Source organism: Limanda limanda, chromosome 14 (genome assembly GCF_963576545.1).
Source record: "Limanda limanda chromosome 14, fLimLim1.1, whole genome shotgun sequence".
Classification (NCBI taxonomy): Eukaryota; Metazoa; Chordata; class Actinopteri; order Pleuronectiformes; family Pleuronectidae; genus Limanda; species Limanda limanda.
In genome coordinates, this window is record NC_083649.1 from 14,778,061 (window position 1) to 14,804,491 (window position 26,431).

The window sequence follows — 26,431 nt, forward strand, 5'->3', positions numbered from 1 at the left end:
CTGATACGCAGATTAACCATCTGGCATCAGGTTGTTTCCGAATCTTGCCGCAGACAACTGGGCACAAAGCCTCAGGAGCCGGGGAAACGTTTAGGGTCAAATGGATTGACCTGCCAGATTCTTCTTTCTGTTGCATGATGTACTTCAACCATCAGTTTTTTTCCTTTGCTTTTCACAGTGGTGGAACACAGAGTGCACGAGTGGGAAAGAAACCAACCTAAAGTGTCTTCTCAAGGAGACTTCCAGTTCTACTACATGTGTAAAAATTAAAAAAAAGACTCAGCTATCGGTGAGATGATACAAATGTGATGACACCAAACAAACGGAGGGAGGGGTGGGGGGGGGGGGGGGCAGTCGACAGAAGGCAGAGTTCCAACTCGATATAATCAGCACACCATATAGACGAACCCCGTTAAAGATATCTGTAAGACAGTATTAAACAAATAAATATTCCACCTTTGCTTTTCAGTATTTATTCAGCTTGTCTATTTCCAACTAAAACGCTGGATTTAACTGTGGGAGGAGCAGTAGTAGTGGGTATATTAGTAGTAGCAGGAGATGCAGAAGCAGTAGTATAGTAAAGGGAGGGGCCGTACTACAGGCAAAGAAAACAGAGCTCCCCACACAGAGCGGCCTGGATCCCTGCAGTTGAGAAAGTCATAAGCTGACTGAATCTGATCGGAGAGTTTTTTTTTTAATCAAGAAAACAAACTCAGTGCCCCTTAAACACAGGAACTCGTGGTTTTTCAAGTAAAAACAATAAAAAGGACATTCCACTCACGAAAACAAAAAAAGGCTTTATGTTTCTAACACTCCCAGTTTGTCGGTTTGTGATCAACACAATCACCCTCCACTCCTTCCTGATCCAGTGGCTCCAGCTCTGTCCGACATTAACCCACATCTTTGTGTCGCTCATCAGATTCAGGACTCGCACATTGTAAACTGAGGTGAAAGTAGCACGTGCTGGCTGGGATGGAAGGGAGTTTTAAAAAAATTTTTATCCCACCTGAAAGTGGCTCGGCGACAGATCTTCTGAGCGTTGATGTTTTCAGGCACCTCTGTAGGAAACAGGCCACAGGACAGAGATAACATTTGGGTGGGCAGCTTTTTTTCCCCTTCCTTTTCTTGTTGAATGTTGTATGTATGATGTGCACGGGATAATAAGTGGAGCCTGTTGAAACTGTTCAATATGTATTAATAAATATTATTATTTCTTCACCTGCACACACAGCGACATACTGGTCCTTTTTTGATTTGATTGGTTATGCAAAAACAGAATAAAATAACCCTGCTGGTTCAAATGTCAAGTGAGAGAAAGTCAGAGTTGATCCTCTGTTGTCCAGTATAAAAAATAAACAATCCTCAAGCAAAAAATCCCTTTTAAATTGCACTGGTCTTTCTGGCCTGTCACTACCAACCCAAAGGTTGTCCATAGAGACGCAGAGTGCCTTTGTTTGGAAAAACAAAAGTTAAAAGTGAGTTCATCATCGGAACTTGCAAGTCTCGATGAAAGCTGACTTTGGCTGAAATCATTTCATGATCTGACGAGCGTCAGCTCAGCACTCTATTAAATGTTTGACTCCTTTGGCTGCGGAGGATAGGGGTGATGTGTATAGAGCCAGACCAATCCATTACAGGATTTGAGTCACTTAAACAAGGAGTTGATGGAATGAGTGCAGAAGGCTGGTTCAACCGCCGTGTGCTTTCACTGCAAAAAATGTCACTCAGGGTCTCTCAGCGCAGACTCATCGCAGATGCTCAAGTAAAGGCAGCTCTGTGGATTCCTCCCGAGGGGTGGGGGGGTCGCCGGCACTCTGCAGGGTGGGGTCCAATGTCTGAGTGGCGCCCAGGGGATCTTGTATTGAACTGAGCTCTTGTAGAGGAGCAGGAGGAGTAGGCTGTGAAATACCAGACAGATAACAAAATATTCATCACAGAAAATCAACACTGCCATCTAAAAAACATCACTAACCACAGACTGTAAATGAAGATAAAGAACATATCCCCACTTCCTCCGCCTTCAGAAATGACGCTAAATATGCTAGTCATGAACACTGTTATCTGCTGTCTATAGTGTGCTTTGAGCCAGAGTCTGTGCAATAGAGATCATGTGATTGAGCCGGGGGACAGAAGTCACACCTATACATACACTTGACCAATCATGAATCAGTTTCATGACATTTCCCCCCATTCAAAAAAGCCAATTAAAACAAAAATGAACCAAAACAAGCACTTTAACAAATGTGTGTTATAAATATCTTTGACAAAATAACATTTAACATGTCCCATTCACAGACATGGAGGCCATCAGCCACCAGGGAGAGATGAGCGAGCTCTTTCATTATATTTTATCTTTTTTAATTTACTTGACCACATTATTTTCTGGGGTACAGTCAACGGTAAACACACTGTCATTCTTCTCACCTGTGTGCGTATGGTCTGTACTGTTCCTCCTTCTCCCTCCACTGCAGCTGGTCCATTAAAGGCCTTTCTGCCTGAAAAACTCCACTTGCCAAAGTGGCTCTCGTAGTGTAGTGCGCTGCCATGACCGAGGCCAGCCCGCTGGCCCGCTCTGTGCCCTGAGTTCTCCAAGAGGCTCGCCGGGCAGAAGCGCTCTGAGCCTTGCAGGGGAGTCGGAAGCATGGAGCTGCTGAACGAGAGCTGGGAGCTGGACAGCTGCTGGCCCAAGAGCCCCTGGATGGAGGATGTACGCTGTAGGGACGTGAGCAGGCCCGCCTCCATCCTGCCTTCTGATTGGCTGAGCAGAGCTAATGGAAGAGGCTGGGGGTGGTGAGGCCAGTTCTGTGTTGGACCTACAGGGTTGTCTGTGCCTGAAATGCAAGAAAAGCCTCTTTATTTACACACGAGTACCTCATACAGGCTCCAGATAAAAAATGTATTTAAAAATGAACTACGGGATCAGGAAAGCAATAGTGTCTTTGAGGTCCTACCCATAGAGGGCTGGATAGTGGTGATGTGTGGCTGAGGAAGGCTGGAGGCAGGTGTACTCTGCGTGGTGTGAATGGCTGGGTTGGTGGAGATGGAGGTGGAGCCACCTCCACAGTCTGAGTCTTCGATGTTTCCTCCACTGTTGCAGCCTGCACCACAACCTTTCTGTAACCTGCAGAGACACATTATATACATTCGAGTTTAGATGTTCACAGATACACCACTGTCACTGAAAGGTTCGTAAGTTGTACACAGATTTAGTCAAGATCCCGTACCTGTCCCAGCTGCTGATGAGCCACGTGTAAATGTTGTGTGGGCTGATGGGTCCTCCCCACACAGAACGGAGCTGGCTGTGGCCCCCAGCGTATGAGGTGGTGAGGGGGGACACATAGATGGGGTAACCAATGGGCTGGTCGCATGAGGAGTTAATCATATTCCTCAGTGCCTGCTTGGCGTTTTGAATGCTGCCACGCTCTGGGTTACGATTGCGTAGGAAAACCAACTCTTGCTGTTGCCCTGCCCACAGCCCACGAACACACTCTCTGTTGACCTGTGAGGGGCGACACAATGAGGGGTCAGGAGTGGAGTGCAAAGATGGACAAGCTGGATACAGATATCATAAACGCACAAACTGTCGAGCGAGACAAGTGGGATGTTTCCACACTGTTAGCAAAGAGCCAGAATAACAATTTAAGCCATTTATTAGTGGGGAAAAAAGCACTTCTAGTGGACATTTTGTGGACTGTCGCAGTTTCCCCATAAGATTGCATTGTAGCCTCTGCCACTATGTTACCAGCGGAGATGATCTACTCGACCGATTTATGATTGTGTGCATTGCTTACTAACACATCCACAATAAACATAGAGCCCAGGTTGAAAAATACTGCAATTCACCTTTAAATAAGATGTGATTCAAACAAACACAATATAACAGGAGCCAGAGTAATAAATAGGAAAGAACTGATACCTTGATGACTCTGAAGCTGAGGAACCTCTTGTTAAGCATGATGATCTTGTACTCGTCGCTGCCGTCATCCATGATGTGGCGCAGTGCCAGCAGTGAAGGCATGTTTGCTAGAATGGCGCTGCGCCACACCGGGTCACCCTCGTGTGATATCAACATCTTCTCCTCGTTGGCAGTGATGGCGTCATACAGAACCATTGGATCCTCATACTCATCCGGTGATGTAAAGTGGTCCTGGAGGGAAATGCAAATCATAGGGTCAGTTTCAATTCAGTGACAAAAAGAAGAAGAATTATGGTGTGTTAAAAATTCTACCTGATGCAGCTTGAGTGACATGCGCACTCCAGGTGCCACGACTCGATTCAGCAGGTCCATATCTGCAAACACCCACTCATCCCGAGGTGACGTGATGCGAAAATCTCCCTTGAAGAGTGCGTGGAGGCCATAGAGAAACGGCTCCAAGCTGTCACATAGATAAACAAATATAACCCTTGTATCCTGCTGGAACATATTTGGGTAATGAAGGTGCTGTTAGCCACTATTGGAGTTTGTTGCCTGGTGGACTTACCTTGCAGACATGCTGTGAGAGGCTGTGCCCAGAGCTCTTCTTCCCAAGATACACAGGCCAAAACAGAGGTTGACGAGTGGAGAATCTCTTTCACAAGTAACCGACTACAACAGAGAATTTGAGAATTACAAAAAATAACACGCTAAATGTATTTGTGTTTTATTTTAAATAAAATAAAGACAAAAGCCCCTAAGGAGAAGTATGAAAATGGACAATACAAGCTGTTAGTATTAGAAAAGAAAACAATCAGATTCTGCTTCATTTAGTATAACCAGTTGTAGGTAAATGCAGAACCCCCATCTTCATCTTTCACAATTCCCCTTTTCTGTCCTCAGGTTCAAAATAATTTCTTGATTCTTGCAGAGCAATGCTGAATGTTGTTTAATATTTGGTTACAACTCAGCCAAAGTTTAGAAAGTGGGCAGCTAGCAGAGGAAGAAAAGATAAAAACAACCACAACAAAGTAGGATTCGAATTTGAAGAGGGTCTAACCGTTTGACGCCTGCTGTTGCAATACTGAATCCAGTCCAGGTATATCATGCAGAATGAGGAGAGGGTAATGCCTGAGGCCCTGTGGTCATAGTCCTCATCGATGTTCAGGTTGAAGGTGGGGTCACTGTCCACATAGTTCGGACTGAGACAAGGCAGCAGAGCCTCCTGAACCGTCTCGTTAGTCAGCCACTCTTCCAGCTTAGAAGATCGACTCACGTAGTAGATGATGCTCTGTACGAAGAAACAAATATGATCCAAATTAATTAAGACAAAAAAGGTTTTGGGAGCTGAAAAAAGGGGAGCCTCTGTGATCAGTTACTCACTTTGACATAATATGTGATCAGGATCTTTCGAAGGTCGAACACTTGCAACATGGAGGCTGCGTTGTTGTCGCTGATGCTGTAGCCCTCTAGTACGTACTTGGTGGCGGCCACTTCCCACGCCAGCCAGCGCTGTCCGAAGGCAGCGTTGAATGACAACATGTGAGGCAGGTGACCTGGTTCACAACAGCAGCATCCCTCGTCCTCCTCCACTCCCTCGGTGATGGCCTCTACCTCCCTCTGCTGACAGTAGGTACCTGGACACATGTCATGCACATGAGATCAGCTCCATAAACACTTTCCTTTATGTAGTTGTAAAGTGTGGATCACTGCCAAAATAATGTAAATAATGTATAAACACCTTCCGAGTGTGCATAAATAATAACCAAATAATAAAACAAGGTGCCAAGATAATGGGCTTAGTAAAACACATCGGTTTTACTAAGCCCTGAACACAAATAAACCTGCAGACATAAACACAGAATAAAAAGATAATATAACTAGCAAAGAAAAAACTAAATTACAAAATAAATAAGCAATGATTATGGGAACAGATTCTATCATATTTTTCAAGGTTCACAGTAGCTTGACCTCGTCAGCTTCCAGTCTTTACATGACTGAATGAGCTTCAATAGCCTGATCTCTAAAAATAAATACTCTGTAAAATGTTCTGCCCCCATCATCCCTTGCTGCTGACCTCTGAACTCGAGACCCCTCAGCTGGAAGGTGACCAGGCCATTGCCGATCTCGATGATGTGCACCAGGGCATTGAGGTAGTCCGATGCGAGGATGAAGCAGTCGCCCGTGCTGTAGTTACCCCAGCGACCGAGTAGCAGATCTCCGCACAGACTGTGCTGCAGCGAGCGTGTAAGGTGCTCGTAGAAAATCGAATTCAGATTGTTGTCGTCCGCACCTTCAGGAAAAGAAAAAGACCATCACCATAGCTACAGAACAAGAGTAAAAATGGGTCAAATTGAGATGATTAGATTGTGAGAGAACATTATAGTGTTACCTGGGTTGCGGTCTAATTGAGTGGCAAGTCTGGTGTTTGAGTGATCGACCCGCTTTGTGCTGCAAACAAGACACAACAGATGTTTTAAGAAAGAGACAAAACTTTAAAAGAATCCTAAAACAGAAAATGTGCTTAATGCCAGAGATGACACATACTGAACTCATTCCCTTAATATTACAATGTTTTACTCTATAACGGTCGAAAAGTGAATTCATTCAGACAGGGGCCTTGTCTTGTTAAAATAATTCACAGGGAGCGTAGTCAAGAGGGCTGCCGAGTGACAAGATTTGTCATTAAAAATTGTGTTAGAACTCAAAGGAAATACTGGATTGCACGAGCTGTAGGGTGAAAGTTTCACAAATAATGTAATCAAAAACATACTTGTAGTCGCGCTCCCAGAATTTCACAGGTCTCGTGTACGAGGTGACAAATACAGCGCTGCCTAGGACAGGATTGAGAGGGGTGGAAAATATGGCAGAGAAAACGGCCTGGACGAAGAGCACAGCAGAGTCTGAAGTAACATGAGTTAAGGACATTTCATACACCAAAACAGAAACTTGTGAGATGTCTTGAAACCAGACAAGGGGGAAATACTGTACATACCAGAAGAACATAATAAGAGAAACAATCCTAATAAAGTCATGTAGTATACAATAACCCTGCAACAAAAAATAGGTTATAATTTTCACCATTTTGCTGCTAAATTATGGGAAATAGGAACTTGTGTATTAGTACTGACACAACATTTAAGATCCTGAAGGATACGGGGCACAGCGAAGGGTTGGGCGAATGCGTGGAACGCTGACCCCCACGTGATCTGCCAGGGGGCGATGTAAGTCAACACAAATCGAAGTTTGTACAGCAGGTCCCACATCTGAGGATTCAAAGGATAAATCAAAATCACAGAGAAAACCAGCTGTGTTTATACACAGAGACTGACAAATACACAGAGACTGACAAACACACACACACACACACACGTCAACTGTGGAACCGCTTCTAAAAGGTAGAACACAGATTAATCTTATTTAGGGTGATATAGTGTGCGTTCTTACCTTGCTGAAGAGAATGGACATGAAGTAATAGTCGATCAGGAAGGTCTCTGAGAAGTGTGGATAGTCAAATTGGAAGAAGAGCGTGGTGAAGCACAGCGTGACGTACTGCTGCGACGGTGCACAGAAGGACGAACGCAGCAGCTTCATGCCTGCTACTGAGATGAAGAGAGCTCGGCTGCTAGAGGTGATGAGAAAGACAGAGAAAGAGACAGATAATCAGCGTCACACAATGACTTACACATAATGACTTACAGTAAGTGTTCTACAATATGTTTAGATTGGTCTTAAAATATGGTAAGATCTTGATCCAAGTTACATTTATGAACAAACACCATTTGTTTTACGTAACAACAAAACAAATCAGAGTATTGTTTTTATACATATTGTCATTCAAACATTCACATTGTAGGTTGGATAACATATCTGAACTGTGACCTCAAGCAAATTAAACTAAATTGGAGGTTGATATTACAACGAGAATTTGTTCACTTTCATGAAGCTGGAAAAGGTTTCAAATGGAGCAGTAAGACAAACTAAAATGATTCAGCACTTTGGCAACACTCACTTGAAGTGAGAGTCACACAAAGACGACTAAAATGCAGAATAGTCAGAGAGGAGAAACCCAGAGTAACATCTGAGGCTTCACTGGAGCTGGTTAACGTCTCTGTTCAAGAGTTATTTACACTCAATCATCTAGGGAAAAACATCACTGCATGCTTGAAGTTTGATGAATAGCACTGACACTTCACAGCACTGCAGAATAAATGTTTAGTGGACTGATGAAATTATGGTTGAATTGTTGAAGAAGAACAGACAGAAGTAAAATAGGAAGAAATGTGTAATATTCTTCCTGAGAGTTCTGGTGTGCCTATTTGCTGGAGGTTATCATTGCCAAAGTGAGTTCAATCAGAAATTATTTCCAATAATTCACTTAAGTATTCAATCAGCGATGTGAAACAAAATAGCCTCAGTTAAAAAAGATTTGCACTGTCTAAGCCTGAATGGGTTGTGTTCAATAACAGGGACTTAAGATTAAATACTTTTTTTTTTTTTTTTTTAAATCAGCTTGAGCACATTTGTGTTCACGTCACTAAAAGCTTAACCTACAGAGAAATAAGAAATGAGAGATCTTAAATGAAAACGTATTCCTTTACCTAGACTACTCTACAGACTGCCTGGTTTAGGAGGAGAACAAAAGGGAAACAACTGGGAGAATATACTTTCTGCATCTTGTGCACCTGTGGTGTGGTTCAGCATATCCATTAATTTTATGTTCTACGGTTCCAAGACACAAAGCTAAACAGAACATATCCCCAGGGAGCAGAGATGGGAGTGTGAAATATGGATGTGAGAGCGTATGCAGACAGAATGAGGAAAGGCTTACTAGATGTCCAGCTCCTTGTGGTTCTGACCCACAGTTCGAGCTTCAGTCGTCAGGGAGTTGAGCACCACGGCCGGGTAGATGAAATACTTCTCCACACACTGCAGCCAAGCATAAAGCTTCTCAAACCACATTAGCTGAGCAGCATCTGGGGGAAAGCAGTAAGAACATGTATCATACTTCTCAAGGACATCCAGATTCTAAAGTCAAATGTTCCCTTGACAGTTTTTACCACATGTGAAATTAATGTGGCAGAAACTTATTCAAACAAAAGATTTGGAAGATGTTTAAATAATGAGTGGTATGGTATTCTATTGCTATTCTATTCCTGACTTGTATAGATGTTATCAAGTACTGAAAATGGATATGTTCAGGATGGTATATGATGCCTGGGAGGAAGATGTACAGAGGGCACAGGCTGCACATGTACGCACAATGAAGTTATTTTACTCTTCTAAAATAAACTTTAAATTGCATGAAGAAAAAGTTTTATTGCTCTTCCACTTTATTTATTGATTCTTATTGTACAAGTGATACTCAGACTATGCATGCTTGTTTAAAAAAACGACACCACTTGATGCTGCCTCTGTAAAGCTTCCCAAGAGATGACCGAGATTTGTGTTTTTCTCTAGAGCACTTCAATGCGAGATCATAGTGTTTTTCATTTACTCCATGCAGCTTTTTCCAGCGGGGATACTTACAATGTCCCACGTGTTCATATGATAGCTTTTCTTCTCACTTCCACATGCGTGTTTGAGTGAGAAGATAAAACAGCAATCAGACACTCACCTCGGACCTCAAACTGACTGTACTCTCTGGAGCGGAGCACGGGGTGAGCCAGGCAGAACCACGGCAGCTGTTTGCGGAGCTGCGGCAGGAGATAGTGTGTAATGAAGCCTATAACTCCAGCCAGGATGTACAAGACAAAGCTAAGAGCAGGCTGTTGATCAAGAGCAAAGAGAGGAGAATTAACATAATAGGTCTTATGCCATTTGTCACTGAAATCCTGTGAGAAATGTGTTGGAAGAATAGGATCATAAACTCTGTTCCAACTCACTTGTAAAGCGATGAAAACTGTGCTGGCACTGATGGCAAAGGTAATCACAGCCATGAGGGGACACATGACGAGGTCAGAGTGAAGAATCTCTTTCTACAAAGAGGAAGAGAGCAAGCACAAGGGTAGGGTTTTAAATTTGAAGACGCTACAACATCACAAGTAAAAATTTAAGTCTGCAGGCTGCGAGAGAGGAGGTGATATTTACCACAGAGTTACGCAGCTTCTCAGGGAGAGGGTCCTTGATCTCCACAGGGGGGTCTTCTGGTGTTCGGTTCTCCAGCTCAGGGAATAATTTAGATCGGACCAGTGACCTGAAGACGTAAGGGGAAAAAAAAAGAAAATAACCATGAAAGCTACAGCAAAAAGCTCAGGTCCAACATCAAAGTCTACGACGTCAGTGAAGTGAAAGCAGAAAGTCAGCCGCAGAGGAACATCAATCAGCACTTATAACACTCCAGGTCAGTTTAATGCATAAAAGCACAAATAAAGGCATTAGGTTACACATCCTATGCAGTATTGATTCAAAATGTTGTTTCGTAACCTTAGCTGAAATGCTGAGTAATAAGACCTTAAGACACTACTTCAAAAGTAAGGAGCAATATATGTGTTGACATCAATAAAAGAGAATAATATGGAACAATATACTGACCACACAATAGTGGGATCACTGCTTTGGCGGCTGAGGTGGTAGGATAAGGCCAGGAGTAGGCCACAAAACACAGAGAACAGTACTGGCACATGGGCGTCCCCCCACGGTGCCTGATCAAGAAACAAACAAACAAATATTAAGGACTTTTCTATGAATTCCTACTCTGAAACAGAGACACGTTCATGCAGTGTCTTAGTTCCACTTACATTGATAGCACCGAGGCAAAATCCATACAGCAGAGCAGCCACCAACATGCTGCGTACGAGGCTGAAGAGAGATGAGAGGGGGCTGGTAGTGGCTGACGAAGGAGACATGTAGAGAAAAATTATGAAGAACCTAAACACGAGTAATAACATGCAATTTCTAAACACGCAGGGTTCAGATGATTTACACTTCCCCCTATTTCCCGACAAGGAATTACATCATCATCATCCTCCTGTCCGTGTAGAAATGTTCTTACCAGTTCCACCAAAAATGTGCATGTCTATCTGCTCCAGCAGACACATCACAAAAGTATTGACCTGAGGTAGCAACCCAAAGAGGAAAATGACCGGAAAACACAAGGCAAAGACTGTAGGGAAAAAGAAGGAAATATTTATAATTCTTTAAATGTTACTCTGGTGAAGACAAAAATTTGTAAAACTCTGCAGTTTTCCTTCAACAAAAACTCTCCAACAAGTTTAAAATCACTAATCTATCCCATGCATGTACAAATATTAATGGGTGTTTCCATACTAAAGTACAACTTTCAACATGTCACAGTAGGAAAAGCACAGGTGTAAATAACGATAAACTCTTTACATGAAACAGAATAACCATATTAACACAGATGTCAAAATAATACAATTCATGAAAAAGAGTTAAAGCCAGGTTAAGTTTATAATAAAAGAAAATATATGGTTGAATTAATTATGGATCAAGTGTTACCAGTGGATGCATCTCTAATATGTAGTGGGATATTGTTCCAAATCTTTGTTGTATAATTACACAAAGCTGCTTTGCCGTGTTTTTGGGCAGTTTGACTGGCACATACATTCACATAAGTAAATTAATCACGTCTTAATTCCATTTAGCTGGGTCAGTTTCAGGCTCCTGTTGTTCATGCTGGCTCACTGTCACATGGTGATGAGCCATCGTTTATGTTATCAGTATCAACTGTGCTTTTACTATAATAACACGCCAGTATGTCTGCTATGAAAAAGGGCTCATACAGAAATATAGACATAATTGAGTAGTTCAGTCTTAGTGTGAGTGGTGTCCTGGACATCTAGTGCAATGCTGATGCAAAGTGTAAGAACTAACCAATTAGCATGTCCCTGACACAGAGCAGGAAGTGTCCAGAGAAAAAGGTGATGCCGTAGAGGGAGAAGGGTTGGAGACTTCCAGAGCGCCCAGATAGGTCAAAGACCCAGATCATCACACAGCATAGGCAGAAGTAAACCGGCCGACTGTACACGATGATCCAGTTATGGCCCTGTTAGGTAATACACAACGAACCACAGTCACAAATAAGTCACAATTACACAATAATAACTTATTTGGGGTTTGAGCTTTGAGAAATTTGTAACATACAAAACAGTACTCACGTGCATGGGAGAAGCTGCATCTGGTTGTACGCTCTAAAAAAATAAATAAAAAGGCAGGTGGGCAATTTAAGTTTCAACAAACTTTTTCCATTTAAAAAAAAAGAGAGCAACACTGACATGAGGGGGAAATCACACTCAAGATCATTTGATACTTACAATGTGTTGCATATTGCAAACATTAGAAAAAAACTATGCCTTAAATACTGAGTGGGGGAAAAATACTTAAGCCTATTAAGCTGGGAAGAAAATATGAATTATGTACACATTGATTATTAATGGGAATCGATCTCTCCAACTAGAACCACGGTTTGATTGTTGAGTGGGGGTCAACGCCTGACTGATTTGCCAGAGAGATCAACAAGTATTTTGCATCTTGTGTCTTCACAGAGGCTGTGATACAAATAAAACAGAACTTCATGACACAACGGAGAGAGCACGTCATCTTCACAACCATCTGTGGGTCGATTTTGTTTTCCAATTAAAGAAAAACTGTACAAAGTAGCACTAGCTTTCTCTTTTCTGACATTATTTGCCAATGCATAAGGCTTGAATAAAAATTTATTTTCATTGTCATGGGTTCAATCTACAGCACCCATGTCGTTGCTGGCAGAGAGGTGACTAAAATGTCCTACAATCAATACAATCATTCAGTCTCTGCCAAGCTTATGACATATGTAACACGAAGAAGATCAATATAAATAATGTACTTCAGTGGATATCTACCTTCAGTAAGGAGTACTGGCAGCTTGCAATGACCAGGCAGAACTGGAAGACCCAGATGTCCCTGAAATAGCCGTGAAGCAGCAGTATGAACCCCAGGAAGGCCACCAGACTGGCCAGCACCACAGCAAACACGTTCTCACCCACCCGACGGTTCCTGGCAACAGAATTCACAGAAAACTCAACAATAATATTTTCACTGTTCAATCCTTTTAAATAAATATCGCTGCAATAGATAAAAGGTAATAACTATTGAGTATATGAACTATTGGGACATGTAATATGATTATGATTAAAGTAAGTAACAATGCTGTTGGACATCAGACACATGGCGATAAAGGGTTTTCTTTAAATACTAAAACAATCATGCTACTGTAGGACCATTAAGCCACATCCCAATAAAGCTGTTTTCAGCCATGCACTGAACTCCAGACATTTTCCTGAAATTATCCAGAGCAGACGTATGATAGAATACAACGTGATGAATATGTTAAGTTGGAAAGACAATGAGATTTGAGGATGATGAGTCAATGTGCTGCAAACAAAAAACACATTTCAACAGCGGCGTTCACACATTATGTCCTGTCTCCTTTCCTGTTGTTGTGAACACATCTGACCTGCACAATCTCCTGCTGCATTCTTCATATGTAAAATGCAAAAGTCTAGACCCAATATTCTTGCCATTTTCCAGATTTCATGTCTGAAAATGGCTGAAGAGTAGTACAATACATTCAGTAGGAGAAGATGTTATATTTACAAGGCTAACCATTGTCACAATCATGTTTAGGTTTTAGCTTTTTTCCCCTTTGACACTTAAGATCTGGGAAGTGATGAGGTTACGAAGGTTATGACTGTATTTAGCATAGGCTTGTGGTGGTGTGTGCAGCTTCCGGTAGATAAAATCCCTAAAGTCACACTGTGGAGAAAACCACCGTCACTCAGTGGCGTTTCGTCGCATATAAAAATATATTAAAAAGTATCTTCCTATTTAGGAGGTGGTGTTAAGGCTATATATTTAGATTACACCCACATTAAAGAATTCAGTTTTGCCTTCAGGACTGAGAGACACAGATACAAACCCGATATACCAGAAATATTAATATCTCTTGATGCAGAGAGTTCCGATGGAGTGGGATTATCTTTTATGAACCCTTAAACTATTTGAGATTTGTGTCTTGCATAAGGCTGCTCTATTCTTACTCACTACTGGCTGTCCAAATTTACAGCAATCTCCCACTCGGCAATAGGCAGGGCTATCCTTTTTATTCGCAGTGTTAAACTGTTAGCGATGGCATTGCACAGTGACAGCAGTATTAACAGTTTACTTTGCAGGATATGTCTAATGCTATTTGTAGTCAGACTATTAAAATTTGCTCACAGTCAGCGTGCGAGAGGGACATTGACAACAAAGCACAGAGTCAGAGAAAGAAAATGTTAAATTCAAATCGTTTCACTACAGTTGTGTTGCAGCCCAGGAATCACCCGAACAAGTGTTCATAAAAGAAAATATGAAAATAAATACAGAGGGAATGTCTCTTTAGATAAATACAGATACTTCCATTGGGACATTAGTGATGATGGGGAATCTTTTATGCCAATGACAGACAGAGAGAGCGAAATTCTATTTTAATGCATTCCAATATTTGTCAACAGACAAATGTGATGTCTGGATTTATATGGAATACAAAAAAGCTTAAATAGGTCAAAACATGCTACAGCGGCACCATCAACACAGACTCTACCAAAACAAAGAACAGAGAAGCTCAAATCCCAACACACTCAAAGGAAGTTTGACTTCATTCTCTGCTCAGGTCACCATTTCTCCACCATAGCTTAAAATAGAAAATGTTGTTGGCTGCAATGTAAATGTTGAACTTTCGTACAAACTTAGCCATCAATAAAAAACTACTCTAGCAAAAAAACAAGAAGAGCCAAGATACAGAGGTGGGATGTAGATCCAGGATGCATTATGTCATTATTCCTTAACTCTGAACTCCCAAACATTGTCTCATCATAGATAACCACTCAATCATCAATGAGCAGCTGCCTGTTCACAGACAGACTGGGGGTTCAACTGTTCAACTTAGTCAAAAAATATACAAATGGTTGTGCATGTCCCTGTGGCTGGTTTGGGTCTGGAATAGTCAGTGTGCTCCACAAATAAAATGATATGCTTTGCTTAAAATTCAAATATTTACTTGAAATATTGTCAGGCAAATCTTAAATGCTCAGCGTCACAGAAACACAAAGAAAGAATCAAATAAGAATAATTTGTTTTAATAAAAAAGACTTAGTTTATCAGTTGTTCATATCGGGGTAAAGCAAATAGAAAATGCTTTGCTTTGTTTGAGAGAACATGGTAAAACAAACAGAGAATCATTCTTCCTCTACTCAGAGTCAGAGTCTGTCTTACCTGTCCAATAAGGCCAGGAGAGCCAATCGATCATATCGAACCCTCAGCCACTTCCCAGGGAGCACCCAAAAGCGATAGTACTGTTTGGGTTTGGCTTTCTCCTCAATCATCAGAGTGTTTTCCTGGGACTCCTGTAGAGACTCGTGATCCAGATCAAACTAGAGATGAGGAGAGAAATAACTGATGAATTCAGAGGAGGGAACTACATTGACAATCTGGGGTAGTTTCATTTTGCAAAAGGGACAAGACTGATTTATGTGACACTCTGCTTAAGATAATCTACCCTTTCAAACATCAAACTCTGCTAACCTCAGGCATTTCCAGAGGCACCCTGCGCACCTGCATGCCCTGTAGAACCACAGGCCTGGGTTGCAGCATGGACAGGACCGGTGCCCCTTCCTGGACCTCAGTGGAAGTGAAGCTTGATGACTGGGACTGCCTTTCCCGTTCTCTTTCTCTCTCACGCTCTCTTTCTCGTTCCCTTTCCCTTCAAAGACAAATATGTTTATGGTATTAATTGTCATTTTTGTCTTGGTTTTATAAAAGCAAATAAAGGAAATAAAAACTATAACTTACTGAACTGGGTCTTCATAACCACCTCCACCAGTTCCAAACGTGTAGGACCTCTTCACCCCTGTTAAACAGATAGACAACTGAAATTAAATACTTTAGGAACCAACATGGCATAAATGATGAATCTGTGTTATTTGAATTGCATTCATTCAACACATATGCCTTGATGGAGAAAATAAATCAAGTCTATTTCACAAAATTCAGAACTGGTAATTTAAACGGACTGGCTCACCACCCTCGTCAAAGAAATAGTGCACTGCTCCCTCTGTTGTGTCGTCGAAGGTGGAGGCCTCATGGATGCCACCGCGAGGCAGTAGGAGCGAGGAGGCAAACTGTAAGGCTGAGGGGAGTGTGCGAGTCCGGGAATGAGAGGAGGTACGAACCCGCTGGAGGTCTTGCAGACTACAGTGGGGGAAACAAAAACATAATTTGTTCAACAATGTTGTCTAATTTTACCTTTAGGATATCATTTTGGCAGTCTAAAGCCTAAAATCAATCAGTCGTGTTAATGCTTACATATTTTGTAATTGGCAGTTTGAATTAATTAACGCATTATCATTCACTTCTTTAGGGGAAATATATCCCCTAAAGAACTATTTAAAATCAGGATTTCTGATTCTTGCATTCATCATAATGTTAAGTTGCCAATAGCTTCGACTGCTGCAGGCATGATTAGAGAAATTGAAATTCACAGTTTAGATAAGGATTCAGCTATAAACCTTTACTCAGGTTTGCTTAGTGGACTGACCTGGGAGGGGATCCCATAGTGGACGGGGGCGGTGTAGGGTTGCTTCCGGCATTGTGTCTCCTGCGGATGGCCTGGGTCCTCTTTACACTGCTGACCGAGTCGTGTTTGTTCCCGTCCTCTGGAACCATGGCTGTAGAATGGTCATTAGTTACATTGACTTAGTGTTAATGTTCACCATACAAGGCATCATTTGCATCAAAATTGGACACAATATCTAAATTAACGTGTTTGATGTTCCTTTTGCCATTGTAAAATATGCATTTAGATGTATGCATGTCAAATACCCTGAATTACTTATTGATGGACGATCAACCAAACTGATCCCTCTGCATTTCTGCAGTCAAAAAAAAACCTCAGTCCATGTTGACAACTAAAAAAGCTTAATGATACATTACTGTTCATCTGTGGTGTAAAACAAATAAGCTCCCTTAGCGTTTTCCCCAATACAATTAGAGGTTACAGTACATGAGGCACATCACAAGCTATGGGCAATATTTTTAAGTAATAAGGAAGCTCTTTATCTTCATCTCAAAATCCACTGTTAACTTCATGGTTTGTTAATGACTAGGCCGAGTCACAGATATAGAGGTCAGCACCAATCTAAGATCAGTAAATGAAGTTTACTTTTGCATTAGTGACTCAGATGAACCTTGAAAAGATGGTGACGATATATCACCCTCTTTCAAAGAACTACATTTGTTGAGGATCAGGGTCGGCGTCATGCAGCAAATTTCATACTGTCAGATTATGCAGGGTTAAGATCTGACAGTGCCTGAGCATTTTTGTGCAAAGCCTAAATTGACTAATCGAAAAATGTCCCAAAAATAATATTTTTTTCAATAAAACTTTGGTTTAAAAAAATTTTGAGTTGTTAAATATTTCTAAATAAATACATACCAGTGGTACTATGATATTTTGCAAAGTGTTGCAGTATGGGTTGTTTGTAGCCATATCATATTACTAGGCTAATGGTAAGTACTGAACATTTGTAGCGTAGAAGTAGACTTTTTGAGCCCATCAATAGTCATTCATATCAGCTTTAAAAGGGGTTAGGTCAGTCCTGCTACCACAAAGGAAATAAATTCATGACAAGTAAAAACAAGTTACTAGCCTCTCCTCACGTCTTCACTGCATAAATTCTTCTTGCCAACACAGTGAGAGTATGTGTCACATTACCATGTGTAAAAATTAGGGCTGTCAGTTTAACGCGTTATTAACAGCGTTAACGCAAACCCATTTTAACGCCGTCAATTTTTTTAACTCGAGTTAAAGCAGAGATGCAGCTGCAGCTTCAGTATCTGTGTTCGCCTCCAGTCTGACCTGCTCTCGCTCTTTGTTTTAATATTTCGCCACCTAAAATATATATTTTAAGGCTATTGTAGCGTCCCACAGGACACGGAACTTCTTCGTGGTTTAGTAACTGGTATTTTCCTCTACACGAACATGTGCACCTCTCGCTCGTACTCCGTCACTCGCAGACATCAACAACACTTCACTTCCTCATTGATCCCCGATCCCCCCATCCTATTGGTCCAAACAGTCACATGTCCCACCCAGACCCCTTCAGTGACCGTCAGACATCAGAGCGCTCATTCAACAGTGTTTTACTGAGCATACGTCAAAACCAAACATAAACATAAACCCAGTCCGTTACCAGGGCCGGTTCTAGGCAGGGGCAAGAGGGGGCCTGGCCCCCTCAAATAAATGTTGTGCCCCCTCAAACTAAATCCCAATTTATAATAATAATAATATAATAAAGCACAATGCCCCCTCAAGATTTGTGGCTGCCCCCTCATACATGCCTGTCTAGACCCGGCCCTGTCCGTTACACTATTAGGCTGCAGCTATATGTTTTTATTTATTTAAAAATAGGGTACTTCTTATTTCATACATTTTCCACAAATATGGGGAGGACTCAAATAGCCCTACAAAGTTCTGTGTTTCATTTATTTCAAAGTAGGCCGACACCTGCCTGTGTATTTTGTTTGTTTGTTATTTGTTGCTTGTCTGTTTGAGTAGCTAAGAAGTAGTAGGCTTACCTTTTATTGGTAACCTAACTGTTATGGTTCATTGTTTCTGAAATAAGAGGACTGACTGCTATGTTCACAGCAAACTTGAAAAAAAGAAAATATTAAGCCATGGTTTAACTGCACTATAGGCTGAGTCATTGTTTACCTGAAATGTGCACTTTATAATTTTATTTTGTACCGCCCTGTTTGGCAATGTTGTTTTTCAATAATATAAAACATTTGCATAAAGCAAGCCAATCCACTTTTCCATGTTGATAAGAGCATTAAAACGAAAGTAAAATTATGGAAAAATAATAAATGAAGGAACATTCAGAATAGATACAAATTTGCGATTAATTGCGATTAATCGCGAGTTAACTATGACAAAATTCGATTAATCGCGATTAAATATTTTAATCGTTTGACAGCTCTAGTAAAAATAAATAAAAGTTTCTGCGTAAAAGTTCTATGTGAGAGCAACAGGGTAGCCAAATTGTTAAAGCACAAACCATATGGGGGCATATGCCCTGACAAGCAGGTCCCCAGTTCAACTCTCTGCTGACCATTTATTAAATATCATTCTACTATTTTCTCATCCTGTTCTCTGTCTCCCTGTCACTTTTTCTATCAAATATTTCTAGATGGGTAGAAAGCAGAGGTTGTGCAATTCATTAAGCTATAAACTAAAGAGATGATGGCCAACCTTCATTGGTTATTCATAGTATGATAAAAAAGCTTCTAAATTAAGCAATCTACTATATTTGATATCAACCTAAAAATTTAAAAGTTCAATAAATTAGTTTTAGAAAACAATATCCACATAATTTTGGCTTAATAATTTTGGTTTCATATGAGAGACTCTCCAGGTTGGCTATTTTTCTTCATTAAGAAGGGGACATCTCTAAAACACAACTCTGCACCACTAATGATTACAGAACTCACCTCCTCCCACAGCTCCCTCTTCAAGCAGCTCTCCTACCCTCCATCCCATCTGGTTGCCAGTCCAAGAGCCGCCCAGAGAATCAAGTCGATGGTGAAGAGTTCCAGGGAAGCCATCGGTTTGAATAGTGCGGGCTTCCAGATCAGACTTGGAGATGGTTAGAGTCCGGGGTGCAGGGGTGGAGGTGGAGGGCATTGTAATCAGAGTAGAGGGCTGAGCTGCCGTGTTGCTCTGGCCACCACCGGCACCATCCATACTTAGCACTCTTGCGTGAGTTTTAGCACTAGCCGTGCTAGAAGAGCGCTGAGCGGCACGAGAATGAGAGGGGCCAGCAGTTTCAGGTAAATCCCCTTCCCTTGGAGTGGGCAGTTGAGCAGTAGGGGAGAGTGGGGATGTCATGCCAGTGTTAGCAAGGTCTGGGGAGTAGCAGGAGGTAGAGGAACTTGAATCGTCGTCGTCGTCATCATCGTCTGAGCTATATCGACGCTGGGAACCCAGACTAGAACCAGCGCTCATGTCACTGCCATCATCCTCATCGCTGGAATCTTCAAACAGACTTTCACTGTACGTCTTGGCGCCCAGTCGGCTGCGCACAGGGATGTAATCTCTGTGTTGTCTATGACTGTGGTGACGCCTGTAAGAGCCACAGTCAAAACTACTGCTTCCTGCTCCAGCTCGCCTTCGTGGAGCTTTCCTTCGGCCCGGCCTGTGCCCTACACTACTGCCGCTGGCCCGCAGCAGCTTTAAGTCTTTCGGGCGCACAACCTGCTGGGCTTGCAGAGCAGGCTGGTCAGACATTAAGAAAGGGGTAGAGGATATGGGCAAAGCAGGCTCAGAGCACACTAGACCCAGGGCCAGCCCTGAGGGCACTGAATTGGCCTGCCGAGGTGGGGGTAAAGGAGGAACTGGGAAATTTCTGTCTAAATCGCAAACCTCTGATTGGCCACTACTTGAAGGGGAAGAGTTCTGGAGAGGAGGGGGCTGTGCAATATCAGAGGGTGCAGGGGTCAAATCCTCTCCTTCAACAAGTGTCCTGTCTAGCCCCTGGCTAAGGGAAAACTCTTTGGAAGGTGAACGCAGTAGCACACTGTCTGACAGGTTGTCTGTGTCACTGCCACCATGTCCTGCTGGATCTTCCCTAGGCCCAGGGATGTAGGAGCCTATTGCTTTTGCTGAGGCAGACGGCTGTCCGTCCGCAGCCCGTGACTGGCTGAACGAAGGGCTTTCCAGCTGAGTAGAATCAGTTTTTTCACTGCGGTAACTACTAACAGTGCTCAGCGTTTCACGGTCTGTGGTGGTGCCACCTGCACTGAAACAGCTGTCCGTGGATCCTGCAGCCAGTGCCACCCCGCTGCGGCTGCCTGGGTGCTCAGTCCCAGGTGCAAAAGCCACAGGGTCAAGGCCCAAACCCAGGAGGTTTTCGCTCAGCTCCTCGCTTAAGCTGCTCTTTATAAGGGGGCTGAGGGGAGTATCCCCCAGGCTTTCAGATTCAGCAGAGGGGCCAAGGGGATAATAAGCCCCCAACCCATTGTCCTCTGGACTCCGTTGTTCCTCCACTTCCTGCAACTGTTCTTTCTCACCCCCATCTTCTTGACTGGAGGGTGAAGGGGGGATAGACAAGCAGTCTCCATGTTCTCCAAATACAGCAGACACTCCAGATACTCCCACAAGTCCAGAGAAATCACCTCCCAGACCAGCAGCAATGCGGGACTGGATGACACAAGGAGCTCCTGTACAGTAGAACAGACCAAAATGATATTGAAAATAACTTTTAGACTGGAACACAGAGGTTTATAATTGTGCTTCTGAAGACCCAATGCTTTTTTCATTCTTTCATGTTAATCCATGCACCAACCTTAATCCCAACAGAAAGAATTAAGAGCAATGCTAACAATAGAATGTGTACAATAGTTGTATACTAATTGAATGGGCTCCATAGTGTGACTCATTTACATGCAGGCACAATTAGGCCTTCAGTTTGAGCAATGCTCTTTCTGGTCAGTCTGGTCAGGCAGACTTACGAATGGTGTCCTGGGAGCTCTGGCGTAGGATATCCCGGTGAGCTGACGTAACAATCACATTATTGCTTCCTTGTTCCCGCATAAGTTCTTTGATATCTGAGGTCAAAATTCCAAAGCAAGAATGCATATTCAACTCAGTGATGTGCCACAAAGACTTGATTGTGTAAGGACATTGTGCGAAAGTATTTGAAATTAAACATTAACCCCTGTTTAAAATAAATACCACTCAATTTTGAAAAAAATATGGTATTTAAAAAAAATCGAATTCAGCAGACACTTACCCTTAGTGCCCCCTGTATCCTCCAGCTGGGGCAAGAACTCCTGAAGAATAAGGACAATTAAAAAAATTCAGTTCACAAAAAGATTCACATCAATATACATTGTAACAAGACCATTACAACACTTGAATATAAAGAGAAAAATCAATTTTAAACAAGTAGTGTTGGTGAAATGATAGGGAAGGGGAAAGGGAAACGAAACAACACTGCTTGCTGCAATGAAATACAGTTACTCTCACCGACACCTGGTTCAACCCAAACAGCGAGTGCTGGGAGCTACAGCGCACCGGGGGTGTTGAGTTGACCTTCCGAAACACAGTCATCTCCACACCAACGTGACTATCCCTGTAGAAAAGTTACACAAACCGAAAATTTAAAAGCATTCCCCAATGTAGAAAATTGTGATTTCTGCATTAATAGCTAAATAGTGAGTACTGATTTTTCATCATGACACTGCTTTTTGCAGATATTAAAAAAAAGATTTTAGAAAACGTACAAAACATAATAAATCAGACAAAACCAAACTATAAAACTGCCTGATTTCATTAAATTTGTCAGAAAACCCCTTCTTACCTGCGGTGATTCCCATCATGGACACCTGAACCTTCATCTCCCTCTTCTGTTCTTGGGGCTTCAGCTGTGAGTGAGGCCTGCTTCTTCTCTATAATCTCCCCAAGGTCGAACATAGCATGGAGCCGGTAGTTCACCACCTTAATGGCGGTGAAGAAAACTGCCACCACAGCAGAGTAGACGCCTGCTACTATCAAGCTTGGAGGAAGAGCCTGAAATAAAAAAAACAATAACAGAAACTGAAACTACTCATAATAATGTGGCAATGAAATCCATTTCAGGGAATGAGTGCAAGGAATAATGATAATGGCTTGCAAATAGTGAATTCTAAAAAAAGGCACTGAATAAAACAGTGTTATGTACTTATCGTAATGAATGCAAATCGACAGTTTACAGGCAACTGTGCTATAAAACAATTACTTATTAAAGATGGTAGGAATGAGATGTTTATCAAAATTAGACATTCAAACATTAGACTGTATAAGTTCAATTTAAAGTTATTTTAGATATTCTTTTTAAACGAGGTTGTGCACATAGCAACCACAAATATTTAGACTGATTTTAAACAAACAGTTTTTTTCAACCAGTTTCAAACTCTGTTACTAAACTAAGGAGGTACATTAAATGTATACCCTCACTGTCAGGTATGAATGTATGAGATCCTCCAAACTCTTATTTCTGCTAAAGATCTAAACTCAATTGCTGCTGTTTTACGTGTGCACACTTTTACAGTTGCAATGGATCAGTGAAATGTACATTTTGATGCATCCACTTTCACTGTCAGTTCTAATGACGCTGGTGAAAATGTTTATGAGAGTGTGTGTCTGAATTTAGTATTGCCTTCATTTATTATTGAATGTAATCTGCTGTGTAAATGTGCTTACCATGAACAACAGAAAGGGGAAGGCCAGAAGGAATATCCAAAGGTAGAGGTGAAAGCAGTTGGAGAACGTGCTCTGATGGGGGTCCACATACCAGCCTCCAGTGAGCGAAGCCCACACCCCCTGCCGCAGTATCTGAAGAGCCTGGGAACCCATCTCCGCCTTCAGGTTCAACCAAAAGCTGAAATGCTTCTTTCAAGGCTGTAGCCCAAAAAACTGTGCAGCAATTCAAGCCACAGTGTCTTGTGTCTACGATGGCACTTCCATTGGGGATGTCTGGTTAACCAAGACTGTTTCATCAAGGACAATAGTTCTGTGTCTTGGATATGTATACTTCAGATGAGGTCAAGAATCCTTGCACATTCTAGTGCTGGTGTGTTCTCCCTCCGTGCGCCAACGTTGCCACACTCTAGCCTAATCCCTGTGGGGTAATGTGGAGAGTGACTTTTTGGCACATTGGTAACCCACTGAATGTAAGAAAAAACATTCATCTGCAAGAAAGATCAAACCTGGATAAGTTACTTATATGAAGCTAGACTTCGAACATTGCATTCAGTAGGGGAATAACATGCTAGATAACAACCCACTTGTAAAACTACACTGGAAATCCCAAAGTAATTTGAACAACTTTTTAAAAAATCAGGCTATAAGCACATATTAGTTATGGAGCTGTGCATCTTCAGTGGACTTCTAGTCTGTCACTTTTCGTTTGTCCTTAAATCCCATGATTATGAAACCATATATCCTAGTCCCACTTGCCCTGAACACCTTTAGCTTAAGATAACAATCGTGTTGAGTCAAACTTTAACTTCATCATTTATCTTTCAAAAAGTCTACATTAAATCAGAGTAATAATTATTTAATCAACCGAGCTGTAAAATATTCCAACTGAGCACTCAAAAGAAAAGGTGAGATTCACATGAGATTACACAGGCAGGCACTACAGTCACTATAACACCTTCTATACAAAAACAACGCAACATACAGAGCTAAACAACATCGTTCCTAAGTTTCCACAGATTTCAGGGAGGATGACAGAGCTTAAAACAGCCTCCTTTAATGTCCAGGCCAGATCTGTGCCAGCTAGATTAAGTTTTCTGGCTGACATTAGCAAGCTAACACACAGTTTAGCCTAGCTTGCGAACATGTCTGGGCTTCTCTAGTCGGTGAAATGTCCCCCGTTTAAACCATTAACACATTCAGTCACCCTCGTCAATATGAGAACATAACCCCCATCAGCGGTACACTTCTCAAAACCAGCTGACAAGCGTTTAACACCTTCAGATAGCTTGATGCTAGTCACCAGCTAATGCTAGGCCGCACATATCAGCACTTGAGCCGCGGTGCTGTCCCTGTCGTTAGCGGGGTGACCAGCAGCAGCCTGCCGACAACAAACTAGCTTCCCCCCCGAGGGTCGCTGCTAAGTGAGCCTGTTAGTTCAGCCTGTCACTGGCTAACGCTAGCCGAGGTTAGCTCGTTAGATTTTGACGATGGTGCTCATTGTGAACTGTGGAGCATCGCTTACAGTTAGCATTAGCTGTCCAGCTTGTCTCATATCCTCCTTCCGCATCCAGTCATTAGCGGAAAAAAAAAATCTCAGAGCCTTCCTTCGCAGGAAAGCAGCAGCAGCCTGTCCAGAGAACCAGTCGCGTCCCTCCGGCTCTGGCTAACTTGTCCTCGTCCTCTCACTGGCCCTCGTCCTCTCTGGCATCACGGGCTGCGGGCGGACATGCACCGGAAGCCGGGCTCCTCGCTCCTGATGAACAGCCACACAAGCGGTGCCGAGAAGACCATGTTTCCCTGAGCTAGCTCACTGTGACCGGGCAGCTAGCAGCTAGCTAACAACTAGTTGGCACGCGCACACGCACGGAGCGCAATATAGCGAGAGAGACATATTTATATTTAGAGAGAGAGCGAGAGGGGGAGAGAGAGATTCCCATGACGCCGATTGGCCGAATGCGCTGACGTCATGGGGAGGGCACTTTTCTCTTTTTTAATTTCAAATTTATCCCGAACATCATCACATTCAGTCCTGTGGAGAATTTCTTAGCTTTTAATTGATCAATTAACTTCATACAAAGTGCCATCAATAAAAGCAGTTCTCCTCAGGGCACACATGTCACCTGGCAGGTTGTTCCATGCACCAGGGGGGAGTGGCCACGGAGTCTTCTTTCTCCTCACGTCACCTCAGACTGGCTCCATCACGACGAGACCTCTATGGTTGAGACCAGGAGCTCTGAAGGGACCGAGCCACCTGCTGCAGGACTCCTTCTCCTTCTGGTTGAAGATATGTCTTCTTCAGAGGGATAGTTCACCCAAAAATGGAAATGCACTCATCATCTACTCACCACTGCCGATGGAGGGGTGGGTGAAGTGTTTAAGTCCAGAAAACACTTTAGGAGTTTAGGGGTAAAATGATTTGCAGCCAAATTTAATACAATTTAAGTTAACGGTGAACACATCTTCAAACGTAAAAAACAACAGAAAAAAGACAAAATGCCTTCATGCTGCTCCTGTGGTGTCATTCAAGTGTAGACAAGCCCCGACATTCAAATTAGACCGAAAATGGGTTAATTTACACTGTGTTTTTAGCCCAAATGTCCACTTTTATCAACTAAAACAATATCATGATTATCACAACAAACCTTTATCAATAACAATATAACAAAAGTCCAACATATATCAATATAAGAAGAATGCATTGTGCAAGCACAGTTAGCCCAGATTGAGTCTAACACAACAATCTGTAAAGTCAATGAAAGACATTGAAAAAAAGTGCTCTTGAATACATAATGCCCGATGTCCACCACTAGCAGATTTTATGAAGGTATGTGACACCGGCCTTTGTGAGGTATCATTCAGCAGCACCTACTCATTTTCTTTACAAGAAAAAAGGTAGAAAAACAAATTCTGTTATATAGTAAATACTCTTGAAGTTGAATTATTATTGAAAAAACTCAAAGGAAGGCTGATGACAAAAGTTGCCCTTTTTGTGTTCTACAGTTACTGTTGTTTTTCCTCCTTTTGTATGTTATCACCTTGGCTGGGCTGCAACTCCTGTTCATTGAACAGTGTAATCACCGTGAGCCAGATTAACAAACACATTGATAATTTTGTCCCAATTCCCTGGGCGTTAAAATTCATCCAAAAATCCACTCATTATCTACACACCACTCTGCCGACGGAGGGGAGGCTGAAGTGTTTGAGTCCAGAAAAACACTTTAGGAGTTTCAGGGGTAAACAGA

General features: G+C 42.2%; 1 protein-coding gene across 1 annotated transcript; it reads right to left on the reverse strand.

Moving 5' to 3' along the window:
• Nucleotides 1-362: 362 nt before the first annotated feature.
• Nucleotides 363-25,040, reverse strand: LOC133019224 (pecanex-like protein 3). Its single transcript, XM_061085625.1, has 36 exons — nucleotides 24,712-25,040; nucleotides 23,190-23,677; nucleotides 22,309-22,517; nucleotides 21,975-22,080; nucleotides 21,739-21,778; nucleotides 21,458-21,553; nucleotides 19,439-21,166; nucleotides 16,488-16,617; nucleotides 15,972-16,141; nucleotides 15,743-15,800; nucleotides 15,476-15,653; nucleotides 15,167-15,324; nucleotides 12,757-12,910; nucleotides 12,034-12,066; nucleotides 11,750-11,921; nucleotides 10,908-11,018; nucleotides 10,654-10,745; nucleotides 10,448-10,557; nucleotides 10,004-10,109; nucleotides 9,799-9,891; nucleotides 9,531-9,681; nucleotides 8,745-8,889; nucleotides 7,361-7,538; nucleotides 7,071-7,179; nucleotides 6,687-6,816; nucleotides 6,306-6,364; nucleotides 5,991-6,206; nucleotides 5,297-5,550; nucleotides 4,974-5,204; nucleotides 4,482-4,585; nucleotides 4,229-4,376; nucleotides 3,917-4,147; nucleotides 3,225-3,499; nucleotides 2,952-3,121; nucleotides 2,425-2,831; nucleotides 363-1,898 (listed from the first exon to the last, which is right to left on the reverse strand). The coding sequence occupies exons 2-36, from the start codon at nucleotides 23,340-23,342 to the stop codon at nucleotides 1,746-1,748; spliced, it is 6,858 nt and encodes a 2,285-aa protein (XP_060941608.1). The 5' UTR covers nucleotides 23,343-23,677; nucleotides 24,712-25,040; the 3' UTR covers nucleotides 363-1,745.
• Nucleotides 25,041-26,431: the final 1,391 nt, after the last annotated feature.